The 25,561-nt window shown below is 46.8% G+C and overlaps 1 protein-coding gene across 1 annotated transcript in view; it reads right to left on the reverse strand.

Annotated features, from left to right (window-relative positions):
• LOC128731796 (amyloid-beta-like protein) overlaps positions 1-25,561 on the reverse strand; it is a 60,549-nt gene that overhangs the window by 11,052 nt on the left and 23,936 nt on the right. The window contains exons 3-4 of the mRNA XM_053824937.1: positions 18,688-18,826; positions 15,967-16,188 (exon numbers count right to left, since the gene is read on the reverse strand). Coding sequence (XP_053680912.1) covers positions 15,967-16,188; positions 18,688-18,826 — 361 coding nt within the window. The remainder of the gene's footprint in view (positions 1-15,966; positions 16,189-18,687; positions 18,827-25,561) is intronic.

Consider the following 25,561-nt stretch of genomic DNA (forward strand, 5'->3'; position numbering starts at 1 on the left):
TCGCGATGCGCCAGGTTTCGAGTAAAAGCGTCACGATGGAAGACGCACAGACGCTGCGTTATGAATTCGAAACTTTAAACGCTTCAAGGCTTCGGTGAAGGAAATTGCCGGGAAAAGCGTTCAATTCTGGGTGAGGATAGGCACCACCCATCTAGACCCAGCTGGCTAAGGGATGGTATCGTATCAGCTAATCCTCCATCGTTCGAGGGTTGATTCATCGCTTCTCGGGCCACTCGTTTGCGTGTGAGTGTGTGTGTGTGTGTGCGCGACTCAAGAGATGCGCGCTCTGCACAAGGTTAAGCATATTAAAGAAAATGGGCTTCTGCTGGCATAAGCAGCGTTTGCCTCTGGCAGGCAATGGAGGTCCTTCTCATCACTCCTTCTAGTGTGCTGCTGAGAATGGTGGAAGATTATCCTAGCGTGGACTTCATCTTCTTCAACAACCGGCTGAAGGACCGATTGCCGTTGCGGCTCTTCTCAAGGAAACGCTCACAATGCGTTCCGATTCACCTGTGCTCTCTGCGCCACTGTGCCGCAGCGTTCCGTTTGGATTGTGATTTATGGAGGAAACTTTAAAAAACTTTCCTTTCCAGCTTTGCGTGGGCCTGTGTGGGCTACCGGGGCGTTTTAGCTTTCGAGTGTAAGCATAATTTTTCCTCGTGAAACTTTTCCACCGCTTTGTACCGGCAACTTTTATTTTTCTCACGTCTCTCAGGGCGTTTTCGGTGCTGAAAGTCTACTGTCAAGCGAGGCCCACTGGCGAGGGCTGTCGAAGTCGTGGGCAAACGTGCGGAGGTCGGAAGAGTTTCGCGCAAACAAATCAAGTATAAGTTACTCGGCAACAAAACTTTGGCACATTTATTTTCCCCTGCCTGGGCCAGTCGGTTTGGGACCGACAGCGCTGGCTTACGGAGATGGTAAGTGCTTCCGCATTGAACTGCGTACTTTTAGATTGATTCTCAATATTGATTTTTCTTTTTGTCTTTTTGTTCTTCTGTGGTCGGGATTCTGGGGCTCGGACGAGCCCAGGGCTGAAAATGTGTCCCAACAAGCATTTATCGCTGTTCGATCTGCAGGCCAGCGCTTTCAGATTATGTGTTAGAATCATGTAATAAGCATAATGTACCGAAACTACTCTTGGTGCATTGTGTGGAGTATTAAGAGCGCGATTTTCTAATTGATATTATACCCGCAAACAAGAAAACGTGGCTGTAGAATACCATTTTGTAGTTCACAAGTTGATTTCAATAAAGCTTAAAAGCACTTGAGCTTTCTGTGGTACGTATGTGAAATAGTAGTTCGTGTGGTTTTGCTTTATTATAGAAGCTCTTATCTTGTTTTCATTAGGGCTGTGTAATTATACTGTTGGCAATTTGGAACATTAACTTTCATTAACATTAGCAATATTGACAACCTGAGCCGATCCAAAATGAAGAATTTAACATAAGTGATCGACAAGGGCTACGCAGAATAAATACATCGTGGTTGATTGGTCGGTCTTGGATAAAAAGGTTATACAAAAAGCACTATATCTGAGCTTTAAAAGAGAGGTCGCTACTAAAACGCTGCATCATGTATTCACAAGCAGCAGCCGTTTTTTTATCAGCGAGAATAGAATAGCATAGATGGCCGACTGAACTGACCTAAAAATGTTCCCATCCTAGATTGGATCGAAAAGAAATGATTCACTCAGCGTCTGAACAACTACTAAACCTCAACTCCTAACCACCCTGACTAGTATCATCAATGTCAGTACCATCGGGCCAGTTATTGAAAGAGCCTCTCTATTCATCGGACCCTTCATAATGCAGTCTTTTATTCGAGTTTTTTTTCGTCCCATTTTCCCATGTAGCAAGCCACCGAGCGCGGTAGCATATTCGATGGTAGCGTTCTGCCCGATGAATCGATCCTTGTGGACACCAACACTGCCGCAGCGAGGTGAAGGACACTTCGATTACACCGTTCGGCATTGGCTGCTCTCAGCAGCCCTAAAACCGACTGCTTGAAATGGAGCCAGCGAAGTAGACCGACCAGCCATCAGTTGGCAGGGTGCAAACCAACCTGTACAGGTTGGGTTCGAAACATTTTGATCGATTTTTTTTGCCCGTACCGTTCGAAGGGCTGCGATCCATAATTCATGATGTATCCATAAACCCACTTGAGCCGTTCATACTGCAGCGGATGAAAAGCTTCTCAAAGCTGTCTGACGGTTTCCGAAATTGGTAACGAATCGATTCATAACCTTCGAGTGTTGGTAGCTGGTTTATGAAATTTTATCAAAACTTCCTTCTACATTATTTTGCAATAGAGTTGTCCAGAATCTGACAGACGTTTGTTTAAAGAACAATTAAAAAACACATTTTTTGAACCACTGATTTTCGTTTCGATTTTAATGTTTTCATTGACTCGCATGCCCAGTTATCCAGAATAGTATTTTGCTATGTTCTAAAAGTGTTACATATGTGAAGTTTTATCACCATTTTAGGCATTCCTTGGAGATGTTTAAAGCAAGCTGATTATTAGAACAACCGAAATTGGCTCATTCTCTTCTCACGAAAGCCTTTAAACGTTACAAATATCACCTCATCGACTGTTTTACTTTACCACGAATTGAAGCAAAAACAAAATAACTGTCATTATTCCTTCATCTTTTCATACATACCATTTTATAATACATTTTATAATACACTTGATGCATTTTTTGGGTGGTACCGCGAAAATGGAGACGCCTGGTGGCGTACCAGTAGAGAAAAAAGGAACTGTTGCAGCCATTTTTGATAGGGGACATGGCTTATGTTTTATTGCCCATATTTGAGTAAAATATTGGGAACAAAAAAGAACTTTGCTTTTTTTATTTATATCCTCCACACTTCCGAACATTAAAACCAATGCCCCGCTCCATTTCCATCAACGAATGGTACTGTGCATTCCGAATGCATAATGCCAAAGGTTTTTTCGTGTCTTGCTTCGAAATATTGTAATTGATTATCCGCTGACGCCCGCTGGCAGCAGCGCCGAGCTCCGAGGTGCTCGCAAGCCAATAAAGTAACTGCGTAATAATGCCTTCCGCGAGTTGTACTGCTTGTCCCAAGTCTTCCACCCGCTCCGACCGGAATGGTTAATGAAAACCCAAACACGTGCCATCAGCGTAAAAATAATGGCAAATGGTAAAGCGATAATTAAAATCGGTTTAAGTGTACGGAAGAAGCAACAAAATGGAAACAACTAAAAAACCAACATCGGGCAGCATCGCCGCATGGAGAAGTGCCCCCAAAGTGGATCGAAGCCCGTTGACAACGGACTGCGTAAAATGGTAATTGCGGTACGAGTGCTTCGGCACCTACACCGCCCGCCTCGTGTGCATGGATTTCAAGTTTTTGCCGTAGCTTTTCGACATTTTTAAAATCCTTTTTTTTACTGTTTCCCATCTCCCAGTCACCCGCATCCTGTTGTTCCGTGTGGATGCATAACGATTGCCATTTATAACTGCATAAGCGGGCGCTTTATAATCTCCCATAAATGGGAATCAAATGGCGTCCTGTTTACGGTATCTAGGGCAAGGCAAGAGAGCGTCGGAGAGAGAGAGCGCGAGCAAGCAAACAGAAGAGATGAGACAGAGGGCAAAAGAAAACAAATAAAATAATGCCAGATCGTATAGAAATAAAATAAATGAGAACTTTCAGCCGACTGAATCTACCACCCACGCTTCGCTGATGCTAGTTTCATTTATTTTTTTTTGTACCACACAATGCTGAAACGTTTAAGCCATCTGTATTGTGCATTTTGCCACGTTAGAAAAGAATCTCGCACTACGCGGGTGCGTGTGCTTGGAAATACCATTAGAAAGGTCAGGAAAGGAGCAAAAAGCATCATTTAATCATGCTACAGTAAAAGAGAGAGAAAACAATTAATGGCAAACAAATGAAAGCGGGAGCGGAAACAATGGCCTTAGAGAGAGAGAGAGAAAAAAAAGAGAAAGCGAGAACGATACCAGTGAAAGCTTGCTGGCTGGTACGATTCTGCCGGACTCTTCTCGCATCGTGTGACCCTGGAATGGCTTTACATAAATAGAAACATTTTCCGAGAGCTCACTCGGTTTGCATAACGAAACGATTGTTGGACCGATCCGTTTTCCCCCAGCGAGCAACCGCGCGAGGTCTATTCCTGAGCCCGAAACACCCGGGATGGGAAAATTTTGATGTCCCTTTTTGCCGTTTGCAACCGGCCACCCTTTTTCAAAAACCCCCTTTCGCTGGGCTGATGTTTACGGAGCTAATGCGAATGGACGGGATTCGCTTCGGTTGCTTAACCGACTGGCTGCCGTGTAGTGGCATTTTCGCTTCGTTTTCTTTTCTAATCGACCCGAAATCGAGTCTTCAGAGACCCGTAAACAAAATGGCTGACCACGAGCAGGGAAGGCGGGCCAAAAAAAAAAGGGAAGGATCCCTACGCTCACTGACCATCCCAACGAGCTCAGCGAGTGTGCAAACAAAGCCACCGGCTGCTGGGTTGCGAGTCGAGGGAATTTCCTAGTAATTTTTTGTTCTCGTCGTCGTTGTTTTCCGTCTCCCGTTTGGAACATTCCAGCCCCCCGAGCATGGAACCCTTGTCGCTGGGCCGGGATGAAGCAGGTGCCAGCCAAACGAATAATGTGTCCCCGGAGGGAAGCGGAAACTCCTCCCGGCAGGAAATGCCAGCGCGGATAACAGATGTGCGCCCAAACAATGAACAAATGGTTCGTTGGGGCACACCATCCGCCCATACAACTGGCCTCCCGGCAAATTGTCAGCGTTTGCTGGGAGAATGGAGATAAAATGGATGGCGAAAAAGAGAAAGAAATAGTGAAAAAAAAGCACCGGTGCAAAGGTAGAGTGGAAACGTCGAAAGAAAAACCTCTCACCTCTAACGGCTAAGCGGGAAATATGGAATATGGCGCTGGTGCTGGCAGCGAAGCGGGAAGGAGTTAACGAAAGGACGAATTCCATTTATTTTTTTTTTCATCACCACCACAACACGCAAACCGGTTCGCTCGGACGTGAAACGAATGGCGTTTCGGTGCGCAGGCAAAGCTTAAAGCTTGCGTGCACGTTGCAGGCGCGGATGTGCCGTTTTTATGCTTCAACCTCCAACGCACTCGCTCCCTTCTGACCATTCGCCACGGTGGCGATCTGTCGACATTGTCTGGTATTGGGAGCAGGAGTAGTCGGGTCACTCGGGATCACCACGCCGCAGCTGCCGGATGGAGCAGTGGTGGCCAGTGTTTGCTGATGACACATTCAATGTGCAATTATGTTTCATTTTGCATTCTAATTAATCATTCCACGTCAACCGATGGCGACAGTCTGGGGCGAGTGGCTCGCCTCTCTCGGCGTATCCGCCGGTTCCGGAGCGATCGACCCCTGGGTTTCTACGGTCGAATAGGCTTCGAGCTGACCGGGCACTGGCCCGGTGCTGGTACAGTTGTTAGCACGAAGCGAACATGAGGCGATAGGCGCTTCAAGGCTCAACACAGGCGAGGGGAACGCTTCCGCGTGGGAGCACTATTTGCCAAAGCCAGCCAAACCGCCGCTTCCGTGGCTGAAGGCTTTGGGATGGTGCATGTGTTGCCAACCGGTAGTACATCACAGCTCGGAAGCTGTGACATAAAATGACACAAACGCTCGGTGAAGGACAGCTGAGTTCAGAGTCAACGGCTGGCAAGGACACTGGCAAGCAGGCAGGCAGGCAGGCGTGTGACCGGCTTTGTCTTTGTGCCTCACTGAGCTGACCTCATTCCGGTCCACCGAGGACATGATCGTGTGCGTTGCGAGAACGTTGAGTGCATCCTTTGGGTGACTGGTGATGATGGCACCTTGCCTCCCAAAATCCTGACATTCCGCTGATCACTTGCATCGTCCTGGTGCCGTGCCACGATGGCAGAGGGTGATTGATGCTATTTACGCCTTCAACTGCATCTGTTCGGTGCGAACGATAGGAGGAAGGACACCGTATTGCTGCAACAAAGCCGGAACAGGTCTGCGCTTCAATGATACTGCTCGTTTGATGCAACCCTGACCTGCCTGCCTATCCCGCTTTGTGGCTCCCGCAGTGGATGTACGAACCGATGCTGTAGGGGTGCATTTTTTTCTACCACTTCCTCTTCAATAGGATGGACGCTTGATCGTACGAGGACACCGTGTGCGTTTGAGTGACGAATAGCGATGCATCCAAAGTGACTCCCCCCCAGCTCCAACGGTGGTAACGGACGTAATTTATATCATTAATTTACGCCCGACGATTAGTCTCCAAACAGCCACCATTCAGGGAAACGAGGGCATTGCGTCGTATATGCACTGTCCGGTAATCCGGAATCGTTTTTGCCTTTTTTCGATGTTCAACACGACAAAAGCGCAATGGAGTGGGAGCTTTTGGTATTTAGCAGCAGATGCAGAAGTTGAAGTATGGTAAAAGGTTAGTGTTGTTAGTGTTAATGCTGTTTCTAAAACATGCACAACTGTTGGAGAACGGATAAATGTTCATTTGTGCATATAATCCGTACGGCTTTTTATAGGCAAATTGCGCCACTTCTATTTGACAACCATGCGTCATTCGATGTTGAATGACGTATATCAATAATCTCTTTAATAAATACGTTCATAACATAACCGACCGATCTAGTGTAAAACGATGAACAGATGCCACTAAAGTCGATTCGATGAGTGAGAAATTCTTCTTAAACATGACATAAAACGTTAACTAGACGATACGACGACACCATCCCTCCCGATTCCGGTGCTTTTACCACGGCGCTCTGTCATAGAGAATCTTTTTATAGAACGCGAGTCGTCCTGCTCGGAGGGCCTTTCTTCCAAGTGTCGCAGCAAATTTGTCCCAATGCCTGCCACGCGAACCGGCCGAAACGCTCGGCCGCAGGCAGCGTCGTTTCGTAACTTCGTCGGAAGCAATTTGTGAAAATGATTTCATCAAAATGGCGCTTTTATTCCGCCATTACCATAGACAACGGGCTACTTACATTCGAGCGCGCGCTCACGCTCCCTGTAAACATCCATCCGCGGAAGTTAATTCAATAGTTAAAAAGTGACGCTCCTTCCGGTGTCTGCCGTGGTCCCGGTGGCAGCGGCTCGGAAAACCACGATATCCTGGCGCTGCTGCCGTTGTCGGCGTTGATGGCGGCTTACTTTCATCTTTCAGCCGTCCTGCTCGATGCGAAGCGTCACTTTCCACGCCACCAAGCGACCGGGGTCGGGCGGTTTTGGGGTGCGCCGTTTTTGGATGGCGTCTGTCTAATTAAGCGTAGCTTTCCCACCCACTCACCCACACCCCCACGGTCCGGACGGATCACTCACCATCGCGGTGCCGCGCGGAAGGAATGGAAATTTTGCCACCAAACCCCTAGCCGCGGAATGGGCGGAGAGCTTCATCATTAACAATATTAACTTTGCTTCCTTTGCTTTCCGCGCTTCCGCTGGTACGGTGAAAGTGGAAGCTTTCCTGCCATTTAGCGGCCGGTGGATACGGTTTCCTTTTCCCCCGGCTTTCCCCCGTGCGCAGGGCTCCGAGCTGGCCCACCAGTTCGCCAGCCATTTTGTTCTCGTGTACATTCTAAGCTAAAATGAGCTTTCCGGGGCGGAAATGGGCTGGCATGGGTAAAAGGAAAAATACGGAGTTTTCGGTGAGACCGTGCTGCCGGCGGGATTATTCCACATTATGGAAAGCATTTGCAAATTGGTCGCGACTACTGTGTGACGAATTCGGTTTGTCAGGCTTCGCCGCCATGTCCAGCGGGTTCTGTTCTATATAGCTGATGTGTTTTTTTATGCACCTGAATGACCCAAATACATATTAGTCGCGAAATAACATGTTCTTGTAAGAGCTCGAATTTCGACTGCTTCAATTTACTGTACGAACAATAGCACCTCTACGAGCTGCCCGGTAGTGTCCCAGTCAAGAAGCTTCGAAAAGAAGTTTAACCTAGTGACAATGCGGTATTAACGTTCCGTCCTGGGGGCCTCTTCAGAACGCATCGGAGAGTCGTCAAGCCAGTTGAGCAAGTCACCATGTTATAAGAATTCTCGAGCTCACGAGCCGAAGCACGTTCGTGGTGAAGCGATGACGTATACGTTTGTTATTTACTAAGCCACGTTTGCCTCTTCGAAAGTCGGCATTTGGTGGCGAGGGCTTATATTTCTTGAGCGCCGTTGCGGTGCCATCTCGTGGATCGGTTTATGTGTTTGCGAGTGTTTTTCCTTCGCTTTGCTTCTGCGGCATTGCTTTTCTGCTCTGTTGGTGTCCCTGGGGAAATGTTGTCATGATGGAACCTCCGGAAAGTACATCAGAGATGTCTCTGAAAGACGCCTCGGAAAGCTTGCGTGAAATATCTCGAATTAATCTTTTCCGTTGGTTGTCGGTTCCGTGACAAAACAACACCATGGCTTGCATTACACCAGCGTCAAAGGAAGCTGTCTGATGTTGCTTTTCTCGTTCTTATCAGCCGTAGACTTCGTTTTCGGTGATAACCGTGACTTTGGAAAGCTCGATGAATGTGTTTGATGAAGTAAATTAAGGTAACAATTGCATCAATCCATTTCACATAGGAAAACACGACGCTCGTGTGCGATTTTGTATGCTGCAAAGACATTCACACACCGTGAAACGGGTACGATGGGTGTGCTTATCTCGTGTTTGTCTTTGGCAGTTTCAATTCATTTAAATTGAATTTATATTACGTTCACTACGCATCATAAATGGTTTACGCTTCTATTTTTTTTACGACTTTTGGACTGAACATTTTCCTCATTTGCCTCACATAGACTTGAAGTTCTTGAAAAGTATAAAATTTTGCGTACATAACAAGGAATGTTATAGGGTTGAAATGTATCTGGAAACTAAGTTAAGCGTGAAAAAACGACAACCTGAATCGTATTTTTATTAGCTGCAACATGGAAATATGCAACTGAAACGTCAACATTTTGCACTATATGTAGTTAGATCAGTAGGGAAAAAAAATTTCAAATAAGCACTGCAGAGCTGTATCTCTCCTGGCCGGGATGAGTTTACAGTGAGCTGATTAATGGCACGCACGGGTTACTGCACCCTTACGTAATCGTGAGGCGGATTTCTGTAGAGCAAAACTTGTTCAACTAACTTTCATTTAACAGAGTTAATCAAGGTAGTTCTCATAATCATCTAGATGGGATTTTGCATTCAGAAGACGTTGTGAAACTAGTTTTTAAAAGCCTTATTATAAAAGTGTACTGCGCCACATTACATGTACTCTGATTAAATATATTTGTTACAAATAGAGTAACTAGAAGCGGTTTTTTTTGTTTCATGCTTTTGTATCATGTTCAATCAGAATCATGTTTTGTTGCTACGTTTATTTGACAGAGTTTTGATTGAGAATTTTGCTCAACTAGTAGTGCTTGAAAGTTGAGCAGAGGGATTAAACTGTCACAACCGATGGTGGCAGCGGGAAGTTACTTGGAACGTAGATAAATTGGTCTCTGCCATGCGATAGCCCGGATTGCTTCTTTTATAATTGTCTTCCGGCAGCTGAAGCAATACAGCGTGATTTGATTGAAAACCGTCCCCAGAAGTTCTCTGTGTCTTAAAAGCGGATGGCACCTCGTGGCCTTCGTTGTATCCTTCCGGCTTTAAGCCTATCTATTTCGGGTAGTGGTGTGGGCTAACGGATGCTTGTAACTTCCACTCGAGCGCTATACTAGGACTGGTGGGAGTGGAGTGAGAGAACCCAACCCATTTCAATTTAAGCCTGTGGCTTTTTAAGAATGAGAAAGGGATTGTTGACAGCCATCACATTCGTGCCGGGTTGACATGCGGCATTGATTGTCGTTTGAGTTGCGAGTAGGAAATAGGTTGAGGTTTTTCGCAAATGGAATTTGGGAAACTCTACTTCATTTCAGAAAATGTAGATGACAAAACGGCCTGGTTCCCTGCCTGTCTCTGCGCCATTGTGTATGTGAACCCTCTTTTTTCATCAAAACATTTCAGGTTCATTTGGAATAATCAGCTTTCTTATGTAACAATACCGTTTGTTCTATTTGAACTGTATGCTCTCAGTGCAACCGTTTTGTGCATAAAACAAAACAAATACTGTTGGTGTTTTGTATCATAGCAAATGGTATCTTAATTTTGTTGTCAAGGATTTAAAGATTGCCGAAACATTAAATAAATTAATTTATATAAAACTTATGGTACGTACAAAAAAAAGGTATATTCCATTCAATCGAGGGGAGAAATTACTCGTACAATGGAGGCGCCTGGTCGATCACAGATTGAACTGCTCGTCATTAAGAAAATAAACAAATTTCTATATAATTTATGGAATGTACGAAAAGAACTTAAATATATAAGAGTAAGATCGGAATAAATTGTTAGAATGCTTAAGTATTATTTCTGATGTTTTTGAAATTTACATATGTTTACATTTACACAAGAACAATGGAGGCGCCTGGTCCATGACAAATTAGGCAACTCACCATTGAAAAAATAAACAGATAAGTTTGAATATAATTTACAAAATTTACGAAAAGAACTTATATTATTTGAACCAATATTGAATTGACCTTTGAGAATCACTATGGAATATTCCTGATATTTTTGAAATTTTACATGAATTTACTCGGCCAATGGAGGCGCCTGGTTGATCACAGATTAGACTGCCCACCATGGATGATGTTTGAATATGCCTCATAAAGTGTTTGTTGTTTCTCTTCACTTACTGTTCTAAGTATTCCATTTGTTATTAATGCAACAACATCCAGAAACACTGCACGGTAACACGTTTTGATCACATTTTCTTGACGGCACCACCAGCGTCACATGATAAAAGCTCATTCAAACAAAATTTGAACATTCGACATTCGACAAATTGGACTGTCATTCGTGATAGTTGCATAGCGTCCGTCGTTTTCGGTGAACCAATGCAGCAGGATGCATTTCAAATGCATAGTTTATTGTGGCTTTTACGGGAGAAAAGTACCCACGGGTCTACGAAACCCGTCCCATCTCGATCGACAGGTACATGTACATTCTCCGTATTTCACCAAAACGTGGTCGATACATTATTCATACGCATCCTGGGGTTTCGCGGACGTGAGCTTGACATGTGATGAAAGCATGAAATATGCAATGGCCGAAATCGCGACTTGACACCGGCCTGTGCTGGTGCTCCAGGTAATACCACTTTGTGGTCGGTTCCGGTTACGAAACCGTTTGGCACTGAACACCAAATACGCTGAAGCAGCAGTCCAATCGCGCTTGCTTGCTGCGCTCAAGTAGTTCAAACACATTTGTCCACTCGTGGCTGTCAAATGCAGCAACACCGGCCAAACCGTTTAGGTTCGTAGGCGGCGTGACAACAAATCAGCAACCGTCAGCCACAGTGAGACGATAGATGATAAATGGCACGAGTGCTGATTGCTGCGATGCCTCAAACCCTCCCACCAATTTTACCGATTTGTGGCACAAGAGACCACTAGAAGGTGTGTATGTGTGTGTGTGTGAGTGTATGCGGATCCTTTCCGTTGTTGCATTTTTGCCGACCAACGCTACTAATGATTGCATTTCTTTTCGCCCCAAATGAGTGGGGCGTGTAAATCTCGGCCGTTAGCCGCCAACAGTCCAACTCTCGCCGGCCATCAGCTTCATCATTTTCCTCGTCCCGGTACCTTTCTCAGCAAACGATTATGCACACCGCAAACCCAGCACCCGCACGGGCGCTATTCGTGCAGAGGCTCGTGCGGTTTGGTGGATCGGACGGGAGAGAGCTGCTGTCAGGCAGAATTAATTGCTCAGCGGGACACTCGTGCTACCACGGGCGCAATTTATCGCTCCAATGCTGCTGCGGCACCATGAGGTGGCTAGAGTGCTGGCTAGCAGCAGGACCACCAAGCAGGAGGTGCTACCACGTGCATATGACGGTGCCTTTTGGCTTCTGGCCGGCGCCCGGCGGCGCTCTCAAGAGACTAGCGCCCCGAAAAACTGCTGCGTTGTGTATAACGCGCCGTGACTGTCTCCATTCCGTGCACGGGAAGTGTGGAGTCGGTGGTTGGAAAGAAAACAGATTTCCGATAAAATTAATGATCCTTTCGATTCGAAAATTACGAGCAATTAAACAGTGGCATCTGCCCCCGGGTCGCCTGTTTCTGCGGTTCCGATCTAGCCGGTGAGAAGCCCGATGGTTGAAACTTATCGACTGATTTTCAATAGAGAGAGAGAGAAAGAGAAAACGAACGAGTGTGCAAAATACAGTTCCTTTTGCTCGCTCACTCAATCAGTTGCTTAGAGACGGTTTGTTTGAAAATGGCGACCTACGACGAGTTCGTGTAAAATTTGCTGAAATAAGACTTTGTCAACCGAAAAACAGCTCTGAGTTGGACGTCGTTCTCCCATATGGTGAAACTTGCTGGTGTTGAAGCTACTCCAACCAGAAGCTGGCATTTCTGGCACGCAGATGCGTCCCCACGTGGGACGACTCCAGCAACGGTCCGCAACATACCGAAACCCGTAAAGCATCGTTATCGTACCGGTCCGATTTGGGGTCCGCGGTCTCGGCAGTCGGACGGAATTTAATCATCTAACTATTTACTAGATACCCGGCGGCGAGGTTAATGAAAGCATGACCCACACGGGCACACGGGCAACACGGGCAACACGACGGTAACGTGAAGCGAAGGGCCAGCTGTAGCTAGATAGTAAATCTTAATTTGCACGACTCAATCCCTGAAAAGGAACCGGCCTCGAGGGGTTCGGTGTACGGTTACCATCGGGCGGGTTAATGGGTTTTTAAATGAGCTTTAATTTATTTTTAAACCCATTGTAAGGGATTCAATGGAAGGTGCTCTGAGTTGGTCGTCATTTTTAATTTGAAAACACCAACTCACTACTTTATGCCATAACGAATCTACGGTTCCCATTCACACCGACATGGGAAAGAATGAAGAATGAAGGTAAGTGAATCATCGCGACGAGCTGTGAATCAGCCACTGATGGCACGAAACCTTTCGCAATGTTGTTTGTTCGTGGTGCTGCTTGGACTTTTTGGACTTTTTGACCCAAAACTAACTCCATCCGTGGGCCCGGCATCACCAGCTAAACCGGACGGGATGAATATATAATTCTTCTCCGTTGTTCAAACTGCGTTGTTGCGGAGTGAAACCTTCGTGCAAGCTCTCCATCATTGAATGGTAAAATAGCGTGCTTCGGCTGGGATTAGTGATCCCAAACGGTCATTACCGCTGCTGGTCGACCGTGGGTTTCGAGGGTTTGGCGAGAGTATTTTACAACACACAAGCATGCAATGACGGCTACCACCATCAAGTGTCCGTGACCTAAACCATCGCCGGAATACCATACACAGTGCAATGTCGAACATGCCGGCTCATCTCCATGGCAAACGAGGAGGTCACTCATCCTTGACCGGCCGGGAGTATTATTTGGCTCGTTCATTGCTGTCAAAGGCTGCATTGCACGACCAAAGGTCGGAGTTTAGTGCCTTCTGCGGTAGCCGCAAACCTACCACCAGGGTTTCAGCCCGGACGTGGACACTTTACGCTGATTTAGCGTTACGTATCGCTCCCGAAATAGTGAGCCGATTTTACCAACCATGACGGGTGCGATTTCTGTGACAGGCTCGCAGCACAGTCACCGCAAGGCCCCAACCTGTGCACTTCGATCGATGTTTTCGTGGAAAGAGTGCATCTGCACGCGTTGACGATTCCGTCGTTTCCGTCGGGTGGATTAAACAACCGTCATCCGTTGTACAGAGACGCTCCGGGTATTCCATGGAATCGTGGCGCTTCGTAGCAGGAATTTTACGTGAACCCATCCCGGATGTGTACCCGGGATCCTTCTCGGGTCGGAGTTGAGAGGATAATCAACTCAATAATCGGTGACGATTACCGACCAGCTCGTGGTGCTCGACGCCGTCGCTGTCTTAATGGAATGCAAAACCACTGCGCATACTCTGCCTAGATACGCAGGCGAAGGCGTGATCTTAGGCGTAAAGTGTGTGATTAACACTGCTTAAACTCGTTTGCCCGTTTCGCTCCGTGCCCTACGCTTGTGGGCCAATTTTATGCACGACCCGGGAAGGAGCACGCCATAAGCACGCTGCAGCTGCAGCTTGCACCGAGCTGGCGGAGAAGAGAAACAGATTTTCCGCAGATTTATTTGCATAATAATAACATTTAAATTGTACCCGATCCGGCCACCCAACCACCTCGACCACGCGAACGATCCAACACGCCCTTTTGGCGTTTGCTGGTGTGCGTAATCGCCTCTTGTGTCGCTGTGTGAAACGGGCCAAATAAAATATAAGAAAAAGTTTTCACTCTAAGCCCGTGTTCCATCTAAACCAACGCACGCCCCAGGAGTAAAAGCAACGTAATGCCCTGCAATCATGATGCTGCGGGTGGTGATCGTGCACAGCGAACCATGCTCTGCCCACACGTCAGTGTCAGCGTGCTCCAACCGGTCCATGTCTTCATCCTTTAGCGGGGGCGAGGACACTGACGGCTTTGGGGAGTGCCTTTCTCACGCCTCGGCCGTACATTGGACGGGTCTCATCATCCGACTAGGGTTTCCGTTCCACACAGAACGTTCCCTTTTTTTATCAATGCCACGAAAAGGATGGTGCTTTCTGCTGGTTCAACCATGAGGTTGCGGCTTTCGAGGTTCGCAAGGTTGCAATGGACGAACCACACCCATTTTGCATCGGAATACCGGTCCGTTCCGTTTTCGGGATCTCGGTGGCATCGGAGGGATTGAAAGATGACGCGACGGCGGTAATATTATGCAAATTTGATGCACTCGGGAAACTTTTAAAAGACAATCCCAGAGCCCGGCACCCGGTGGAGATTGTTTTTGGGGGTACGTACGTACGTACGTACGTGTGTGAGTGTGTCTACGCGAGTTGTGGCCGGAGGTCATGCGGTAAAGTTTTCCTTGATTTTCCCGCTCACGTGGTCGTGTTTGTTATCCGGACGGTAGTTTTCATTTTACTATTCCTTCTTCCGCGATGCATCCGTGTCCATTTCGAATAGTGTCATTATTCTGCCACTGTTTTCTGTCCTTGCACCGCTCTCGCAGTGTTCGCCCTGGTAAACGCTTGTCATTGTGGTGGCATGAAAGCAATTTTTCACCCCTCACGGTTCCACGGTTCCAAGCACTCGCGCAAAGAGAGCTTTCCAAAAAAGCCATTTGTTGTGAGCTTTCCAACTATGCAGCAGACGTTGAGCCAAAGCCACCCCGGGTCATATTGTGCTGTTGTCGCCACCGCTCGTGAAGCAATATTATTCATGTTTGCGTTTCTCGCCTCCTTCGGCCGGTCAGCCGCCCTTAACCCTTCGCGGAAAAATGTGTCCTTCCGGAGCAACACCAACAAGTACCGCATCGCGCTGTGTGTGAGCGTATTTTTTGTTCGCCCGATTGCGAAAAACAAAGCAATGGATAGGCCCCAAAATTGCCATCCTGCCGGTTGCGCATTCATCCGCGATGTTCGCGATAGTGCGCACGGTACGTGTCGGTAAATGTCCTGCGGAAATAATTTCAGTGTGCGTGTGTCGTTCCAACGAACGGAAGCCTGGCTTCGGTGCGAAGAACAGGTTTTGGGGTGGTTTTTTTTTCGTCGCTCTCTCTCTCTCTCTTTGTTAATACAACTCCCACCCCAAAGGCAGTGTCATCTTTTGGCACCGAAGTTGGGCTCTATCGCACGAAGGACGAACAATCAAGCCAGTGCGCGATCGTTCGAACGTTATTTTTGGTTTGATTTTGAGTGGAGGGGTGATTTTTTTCTTCTTTTATTTGCAAAACCTCCGGCTCCGATGGCACTGATTGGCTACAAATTGTGCCCCCGACAGTGTAGGTCTTGCTCTCGTGGCAATCGACGAGCAGGGCGGAATTAAGAGGGGGTCCTGTCGGGACGAATGGGGCTTCATCACCTACCTTTGAAGTGTTTCGGACAGCAGACGAACTCCACACCGGAGAAGAGCGAGATGCCGCAGGGCAGCAGCATGGCGAAGCTACGCATCTGCATGTTGCGATCCTGGCAGGCAGCGGCTCCGGTTTGATTCCACCTGACGAACGGCCAGCAGCGTGAAGCGTTGTGGATGTGATCGAACAGGCAGCCTTCTGGTACGAGCAGTGCATCCGACTGGAACGGTCCCTCTGTCGTGGGGAGGTATAACAAAAAATGGCAATGAATTTATGAGCGCTAGTGCTGGATGGAATGTGCAGATAGTGTGCCAATGACGATGACTCACCATTTTGCAGAATTACACTTTAAATTATAGGGAAAGTAATTGGGACCAAATTTTTATTCCGTTTTTCAAATCAAGAATATTTTATAGGTTGAAAGAATGACGAAATAAGTTACAGAGTATAGCTAGAAAATGTTCATTATTCCAGAGCATGAAAAAGTTCAAGCTCGAGTACACTCAATGGGGAGGATCTTTCAATGCCAATCGCAGTTCATTAGCAAAAGGAACACCCAAAGTGAGTCATCGATGTTATTTGTACAATTGACGAACATCAAAAAAAGAAACGCGACAAAAACTACAAATCAGGGCCTTCTATTCTCTATTTTTTCCAAATGCCAAAGCATTCGAATGTTTCCGAATGTCATCCAGATAGAGCGGTACGTCGTAGCAGCTTCAAACGGAAAAAAACCCCAGCCACGTGGAGTCAGTCATCGTTCGAAGCAAAGCGAAAATGGTGTGAGAACACAATCCAACATTGGTGCAAAATTCATTTCAATCGTTTTAAATCCAATTAAGAAACACTTCGAGCACAGTTTCGCCAAAAGTGGCTGACATTCGCCGCCATCGTCAGGGCAGTTTTCGCACATTTAGCCAAACGGTAACAGTGGAAAATCATTAAAAGCGTTTGATCTAACCGATGAACCGTGCATGTGAAATGGAACATCACATTAAAAATGTATCCACCTAACTGCCGGTGCACTGGTGCCGGGCACCGTTCATTCCACGGATGGAAGGTGCAATTTATGCGCAGTTCGTTTATTGCAGGATTTTTTCTCCCCACAAAACCGTGCACAAAGTGGCTTACTAATTCGTTTATGGACACAGTATATGATTTTCCATAACGCGGCCAGTGTTCGGTTATCACAACCCGTTTGTTTATTCATGAGCAAAGCCAATCCCTTCCCTGCCAGCCACTGACCGATAACGAGTGACAATTGGCGAGCATATGCATACGGGTTGACGATGACAACTCTCCCATCACGACGTTTGCTTGTCGGGGTGTCAATAAACGGATTGTGAATAGAACGTAATTCAATTACGAATTGATACGAGTTCAGCTTCTGCGATGCTTTTATTAAAATGTAAATAAGTTTTTGTTCGCGATTAGGTCATTGATGGGTGGTAAATTGGATTAGGTCTCCGCTCGCGCGAACTGTCACTAGCGCTGTTCGATGTGAGCACGATGGCAGCAAGTACGCCTCGCACAGAGAACCATCCGAAATTATCTCCTTTTTTATCGTCGGCTTACGTCAGCGCCGGGTTTAATGTTCGATCCATGTTAATTTGTAGCCCCGAGCGAGCGTACAAACCCAAGCACCTACTGGGGCGCCACTTTGGCGGCGTAAAAGCTGGCACCGCCAAAGTGCACCATAAAGACGCGAGACGCGCGAGTACACTTTTCTCAGATCACTAATTTAATAATGCTCGCCATATTTCTGCGCACTTCCCGCAGGGCACCGTGTGGTTCAACGCCAGCACGAGGCACATTTGTAACCAGGATTTACAGTCCGGGATTCCTTTTAAACATTTTTCCCAACGCCTCGCAGCAAAGATAAAGCCTAATAGCGTGGTGTGTGGTGACGTGTCAGAAATAATGTTCCAGTTGCTTGGGTTTTTCTGTCGCCTTTCGCGCAACCCATGCAATACATTCACAATCTAGGTCGAACGGGACCGCCACCCTTCGGGTGTAGCTGGTTCATTTTCTTACGGATAATTCACGAAACACCACCCTGAGGAACACTTCCGCCCGGGAACGGCTTCCTGGGGGGGCGGTGTTTTGTGATCTTGCTTTTCTTTTTGCTTCTTTCTCAACAAACGAAAACCATTTCAGGCTTCATCGGGGAACGTCTTTGGGATGGCGGTAAACCACTCGTTTTAGTCGCTTAAAAATGTACCCAATTTTACACAACTCCGCCTGTGCTTTGCTTTTTTTCCATTTCCGGCGCATAGCGCGTGGTACTAATGGGAAAAGCTAGTATCTCGGAGCAAATTATGGAGCGATAAGAAACGCGGAAGCATCCTCCGAAGTGGCGCAGTTCCTTCAGGCAGAGAGCGGGAAGAATTTGACTTTAAAAATGTAGAATAACAATAAGAGCGCTAGGGAAAACTGTGTCAATTTTGCTAACGTCATCGTCTAGCGAACGATCGGAGTGCGAGATAAATTGAATTTAATGTTGGACGTTTATTTTTCGGCCAGAGTCGGGAGTGCACCGGTGGCAAGAGATAAAAAAAAATGCAAAGCGAAACAACGATCCTGCTGGAGTAGTGGAGTATCGTAAAATTAAAGCGACGATAAGTTTATCCGCTTCCATCGCGGTTCTAACGAACGACACCTCAGCGGCGTCTCACTTCGCCAGAAAGCTCGCTGGCACCGACGACGTTGATCGAATCTTTCGTGCGGACTTACCGAGACATCGGAACGGTTTAATCCACCGTTGGGCTCCTTTGCACTTGGCTGCATTCAACGCACCCTGGCGGCACCAGCCACCGATCTTCTGGTAATGCGAAGACTCCACGATGTTTGTAATGTCCCGACCCGGGTATACCTGCGAAAGAAGGTGTAAAAATGGAAAGAAAACCCGATAAGCACACAGTGTAGGCAAGCGCCACAGAAGATTGATTAATTTTTATCTTTTTGTATCCGCCTCCGATAGCTATGCCGGTTGATCAGGCGGGATTGAAAAGTAATTTTGTGCCCCATCAGATAGAGCGGAATTAACTTATTGAAAGTTCGCTTTTAAGGTGAAAACATTCCATAGATTAATCGGAGTGAGTTTATTACAGATGCTTCGGATCGTTATCGAACTACGAACAGTTTACTGAAAGTTTTTCGTAACATTTGTAGTACTACTCGGGGGGATTTTGATTCTATGTAATCAAATTTGCGTCCGCATCACTTATCCGCTCTCTGAAAGGTAAATCCATAATGGTGTAGTGTAGCGTTGTTCTAAGAAAGCGGACGGTTTGTTGTAAAACCTTTGTGACAGCATGATTGCAATATTTCACGCCATTTTCACTCTAATTTAAATTGAATCAACACTGTCAGTCGTCCAGTCAGTCTCTTTTGCCCTCGTACTACAAATGGCTGTTGTGCGAATGGAACCGAGAAGAAAACGCCCACCGTTAATACGCGGATGTGGACGCTTCAGGACCATAGTGTTTCCTGTGCTGCCATTTCGCTCGCTGACATTGAACGTTTTCTCATGGCTTATCTCGTGCGACTTGCCATCTCGTGGACGAGATTTGTGCGGTTGTGTGACTGTTTTGTGAGCTCGATTGCTCGCAGGAAACTCCCGTTGGTCTGGCCAGTCGGTGAAGGTTACATGTCACTCTTTTTTTTTTTTTTTTGTTGCTACGCCACTGTGGTAAACCGCGCTTTCGCAAACGGGAAAGATTCATCAGCGGTTTTGCATTCATGTCGACGATATCTCTCAGCAACAGACGCTCATGATTCATGGGCATGACCGCCTGTAGCCCGCAGCGGCGAACAGAAAAAGCCTCCTAGCAGGAAAGCAATTTAACGAGTCCCCGCCGTTGCCGTTTCGGCCGCGATCTCTGATCCCCGCTGGTACGCCAGCGACATCGCGAAACATTACGGAACTCGGAAGCTCATCTTTATCTGCCTAGCAGGCGTGAAATTAAATGACTTTATTCCCACCGGCTCGTTGGGCTTGGGAAATACTTTCGAGCAGGAAGCCACCATCCGGCCTGCGATGCAATAAGCATGGGAGTGCCACCGGACGGGTGGGATGTGTGGTGTGGTTGAGCCCACCAAGATGCAGCCCTAGGCGAGTTTCTAAGAATTTGAGATTACGAACCCCACGCGGCTGGTACTGGGCGTTGTCGTGACAAGCGCATCCGTTTTTCTAAAACTTCTCGACGACTCGAATGCCCTCGCGAAGGATTAAAAACGCTTCAGGAAGACCAATACTTATGCGCTATGAAGAAAAAGTAAACACTTAAGAAGATATCCGTGTCAGAAGAGAGTATTAATTTATGCTAATGTGTAATTACATCTACATCCTGCCCGTTGGCGTAATAATCCGGCATACAATTGCCTTAGAGGTTTGAAGTTAATCATTCTTATTAAAGCCAGTACGACTGCCATTATCACTGTGATCAGTTCTATTGCTATTATTTATACTTAAATTAAACTGTGATCTGCCTCCGGGAATCTTCTTGGTTATAATATGATTATTTTATTATTTTTTGAACTATTACCACTGCCATGCCGCTCATTACCGTTTGAATCCTCTTTTCTTTCGAATGAGGTTTATCGTGTAGCAATTTGCAAGGACATTTAGTATAGCGTTCAAACGTTATTAATTTGTCACCAGTCTTGCCATCCATGGTACAAAGTGTGAGTTGCTTTATATTGCTACAGCCTCCCATTCTCACATTCCATCACGCGATCAGTTCAATCGAAATAAGTTAGCACATTCCGGAATGATGGCCATTCGTTTGCATCCTAATTTATTCATTCCATTTACCGTACGTGTAAAATGATCATGACTGGCGCTCTTAATCAATAATATGTTCTCCCAATGAACGCCCACCATCACTCGCGGAAAAGATGCGGAAGGATACTCATTTGCTCATGATGATTGCGCCCGTCGTAATGAAACACGACCTGAAAAGACGATTGATTATGTATGAGCGTCTTTTGCAGCACCACCATGTGGTATCGGTTCCGTGACGGCGGGTGCACATAAATAAACATCCGCTCCTTTAATCAACGGTTTTTGCGAATTTGACTTGCTCCGCCACTCCTCGACATAAGGCTCGTGCATGTGGCGAAACCTGAGATTGGATGCCGGGAATGCCGTTCCACTCTGCCAAGCCAAGCTGCTCGACGAAGTGAATGGAGTCAGATTTCCGAATGGCATCTTAACGTGCGAGCGGTAATCGAAAGAGCCTGATGAATATTTTCCGCATCTCGTAATGAACCCCTCATGGTCGTGGGTTTGATGGAATGCGTACGCTGCAATCATGAATATTGCCTGATAAAACTCCTTACCTCGAGTGCCTCGTGCAGAGATGAACTGGGTAGAGTGGAATTGCAAAAAAAAATATCTTGGAGCGTTGAATTTCCTTTCGTTCCGTGAGGCCGCACGTATTGAACGCACGCAAGGAAAGCCATTAGCAATGTTTTGTTGTCGTCGAGAGTGATTGGGTTGTAGATGCAACACCATTCATACGATTTCCCATCCACGGCGCATCGAATGGAGGCGCCTGGTGGATTCAGTCGCTGCTTCCATCACCAACGTGTCTACCGCTCAATGTTACTTTAACAGAGAAAATTCATCGCTACAGATGACAGCTCAGGAGCTTTCCAGCATATTTATTTGGTTTTTATTTTATTTTAAAAAGATGCCCATTTTGAATGGCAACAAATTTCATTCTAAGGAACCGGTTTTTCACTCGGATGAAAACAACTTTTTGCCACTTAAAGTATATGATTTGTATAGTTTATCCACAGTTTTCACAACAGCTGCTACAAAGAACAAGTTCAACGAAAACCGCCAACGAACCGAGTGGGACGTTGGAAATAACCCAAACCGCCGCACAAAAGCACCCAAAAGAACAGGAAAAGAAGACTGAGCCGATATTTGCCGAGTGAATGTGAGCTTGTTTGATATACCAATACATATACATAAGCTGTTGGCATGTTCCAGGGGGGAAGGAAATAAAAAGTTTTCCTTCACGTCGGTTCCGTGAATCTCAGGAAACTGCTGGCGCATATCCATTGCCAGTGAGTTGGAACTGGCTGACCCAGGGCGTGTTTCGGTTTGATGCTTTCTTCATAGCATGTTCTTCAACCATGTGAGTGGTGTGTCGTGTGTTGCTGCCCTCTCGTACACGAGAATATCTCGGTTTTCCTAGCCGCTCCATTCCATTTGCACCCTCTTGCGCCCTGACCGGTAGGCAGCTAGGGCTTCGAATCGATTCATCTGCTCCACTATATTTATGGTACGCCATTGCTGAAAGTTGAGAAACTGTTACGAACGGTTCGGATCTGATTTTCTTCTGCGGCTATCCAACTACCCCTGCGCCGAAGGTGCAGGCTGACCAGTGCGCACGAAAACGTCCAACGATGATAGTATCATGTGGCGGATTTAGGGCAATTTGGCTCACTATGGATTGGATTGAGGCCTTTTATCCGCACACGGGACCATCTTGCCAATCCGAAGCTATCCACTAAGCCAGGGAGTCTGTTTGTGCCAACTCTATGCCTCTCGGGGGAAAATTCACTCACCCCTTTTCTCTTGTCGTCCTACCCCAGTTTGCCGCTAGAAGGAAATGGTCGTGCTGTTTTTTGTGTCAATTCGCCCTGCGCTATATTCCCCAGACTCGCACTCGATCACGCAATGGCCTACAAAAGCCTTTAAAGCCATAAATCCGATGGAATCTGATTAATTTATTGCTTTATGATAAACAGCACACACTCGTGCAGCTTCACTGCATCGCTTGCATCGTGCTGCCAGTGTTCGAATCGGACGAGTGGCAAGGCTTTCACTGTTTTGAAGGCGGCTTTTTATCGTTTTTTTTCTCCTTTTTCGTGGGACTCATACCATACCCCTTAATGGGGTTGTTGGTTTGCAGTATTAAAAACCAATAGTGTGGGTGTCTCGCAAACATTTTCATCCAGGTTTGTTTGACAGCCGGCAGTGGGCGCTACCGATGAGCGGGCTTACATAACCACCAGCCAGGTTTCGGGCTGATGTGCACCAGCGAGGCAATCATGCGGTTTGCCATCGAGTGGGTTTCCAATCCAATTTTCCCACACCGGTAAACATCTTTTTGCATCGGAAAAAAATTGAAGTTGAACCCCAAAAAATATCAGTAGGCTGTGAGCGCAACCATAAAGCGCAAAAAAATGTATTGCTAAAAGATATGACTGTTTTTGAATGATTTTAATTCCTTCGTGCAGCTTTAGCGTTCAAATTTGTTGCAAAAGTTAATGTTTGCTCTGAAATGCTCCACCAAACGTATCCTAGTGATGAGTTTTCAAATCTCTCAATAGTTTGTTAAGTGCCATTCGAATGTATTAGCCTACTTTGGTCGATGTAATCTATCAAACATTTTGTCAGATTTCTGATGCATTTGGTGGCTTTCCAAAATGAAATGAAACGGAAAAGTACCCTACGCAAGTACACAAAAAAAACACCTGCTCCTGCAGCAAAGAGAAACAGCCATCGGTGGCAAACAGTGGTTAATAAATAGTGAAATTAAATCAAACCACTGTTCCCACCGTGCACCGTTGACTCGAGGGCTGACGCGCGCACTCGAGAGCGCATTCTCGCAATTATTTGCTACCCCGCGGTCGGATCAAACGATCAGTCGCCAATGGCGGGCTTGTTGGGGCATAAATTTTAAACGCCAGGTAGCATAAATTATGCCAAAAACATCAGTCGCTCCACTTTATCGTTTTGCCCCGTGCACAACACGAACCACACCGTAGTCCAGTGCCACCGCATCGCTTTCCAGCCTAGCCAATCTATATTGCTTCGGCATCCGGAACACACCGGCGAACGTGCAGTGTGGGGTAAAATCCAACGTCGAGTGTAAGTTTATTAGAATCCTACAATGATTTATTCACCCACATTTCCCGCAGTGCGATCGACCGAGGCTACTAGGGCAGTTAAAGCCGCACCAGGCGCGTGCAAAACAGGCTAGCCCGTGCAGATGGGCAGATTACGCCGACTGCCGACGCGTGTACGTTTGCGTTCGTACTGCGCAAGGAGCCTACAACCCTCCCAGGTGGGACCTATCCCACCTTTCGGCGGATGTGGCTGCAATGGGGTGAAAGTTCACTCGGTTTATTTATGCTTCGCACTTTGATGTTTTCCTGCCATTTTCCGCGAGCTGGTCCGGTTCCGGCATAACGTTCAGGCATAACACCTGCCCCACATCGGCTGTCCGTTGGGACCATTCCGGGTGGCACAGGAACCCTCGCCGGGATTGGAAAATTTAATAACAGCTGCATACCGGCTCACTGCCACACCTCCACCCGTTCGAACGATGGGCAATAAATCATTAAACCGACTCGTTGTTGCTAGTCGGACCGCATCCTTCGGCCCTGGTCCAGCGGACGGGTAGCCTTCAGCAGGATGAGCGGTCACAATCAGCAACAAATTCCGCCTACTCGGTACTCCTCACACTGGTGTGCCTCAGAACAACCACACGTGGCTATCCTAGCGGCCGCATCAGAGACCTTTCGTTGAAGCCTATTCTGGTGCCTATTCAATCTTCTCCGATAATCAGTTGTTGATTGTGGGATAGCATCGAAAGACGGTACCGGGGACGGTCAATGGGTAGGATGTCCGTTACCGGACAAGGGGTCGCAATAGCTCATCCGGAACCGGCATGCTAGTGTATCAATTTCTGCTAAGCTTAGCATAGCATACCTCGGTGCACCGCTTTTCCTTGCAACGACAGCACCCTGGCCCAGGTTGGAACGGTGAACGTTCGCCTCTGTTCCGGATCAATCGAATTGGGCTCAGTGGAAGATTTATGGGATGCTTGGTTATCCGGCTGATGCGTATTACGTCGAATGCCTTTAATACCACAAGATGCATGGATCACCTTCTGGTGGGAAATCTTTGGCACGTGTGTACGCACGGTGCTAGTCATTTCTCGAGCCCAGCATGGGGATTTGTAATTGAAGATCTTGTTGCCTACGCCCTGTCAGGATGCAGCTATTTCAACCGCAGTCATTCTTGTGGACACGGTGTTCCGAGGGAATTAGATCCCATCGCACCCGTTTGCGGCAGGGATGCTGAAGATATTAATTTTCCTTGACTTTTCTCGCCAGACTGGCACGCTAGCAACTGAAATTATCTTTCATCTCTTCATTCCCTTCACAGAATGGGACCGTAAGTGATGTTCTCCAAAAATCGCATGAGTTTTTCATATGGAAAAACTATACATCATGGAGAAGCTGCACTATTTCTTGTCATGATTTGAAAAGCATAAATGCTGCTTGCTTTGTATCATCAAGGTACTTTTATATACTGTGATGTTCAATATGATTCAAGTAAAAGAAATATAAATGAAAAAAATAACCGTACTTCCGTACGTCTACCCAAAACGAATGAATCCGCAACCAACTGACGCACCGCAAATCAAACACTATCGTTCTGTAACGAGTTTTAATAGCCCTAACTCGCCGCCAACATTCGCGGTAATACACTCGGTGGCCGGTTTCATCGATGGGCTCCATCTCACGCGAATGCCGCATCCGGAAGGCCAATGGTCAACCGGTACGGCGCGTAGTCGAA

The sequence above is a fragment of the Anopheles nili genome, chromosome 2 (assembly GCF_943737925.1).
Source record: "Anopheles nili chromosome 2, idAnoNiliSN_F5_01, whole genome shotgun sequence".
NCBI lineage: Eukaryota > Metazoa > Arthropoda > Insecta > Diptera > Culicidae > Anopheles > Anopheles nili.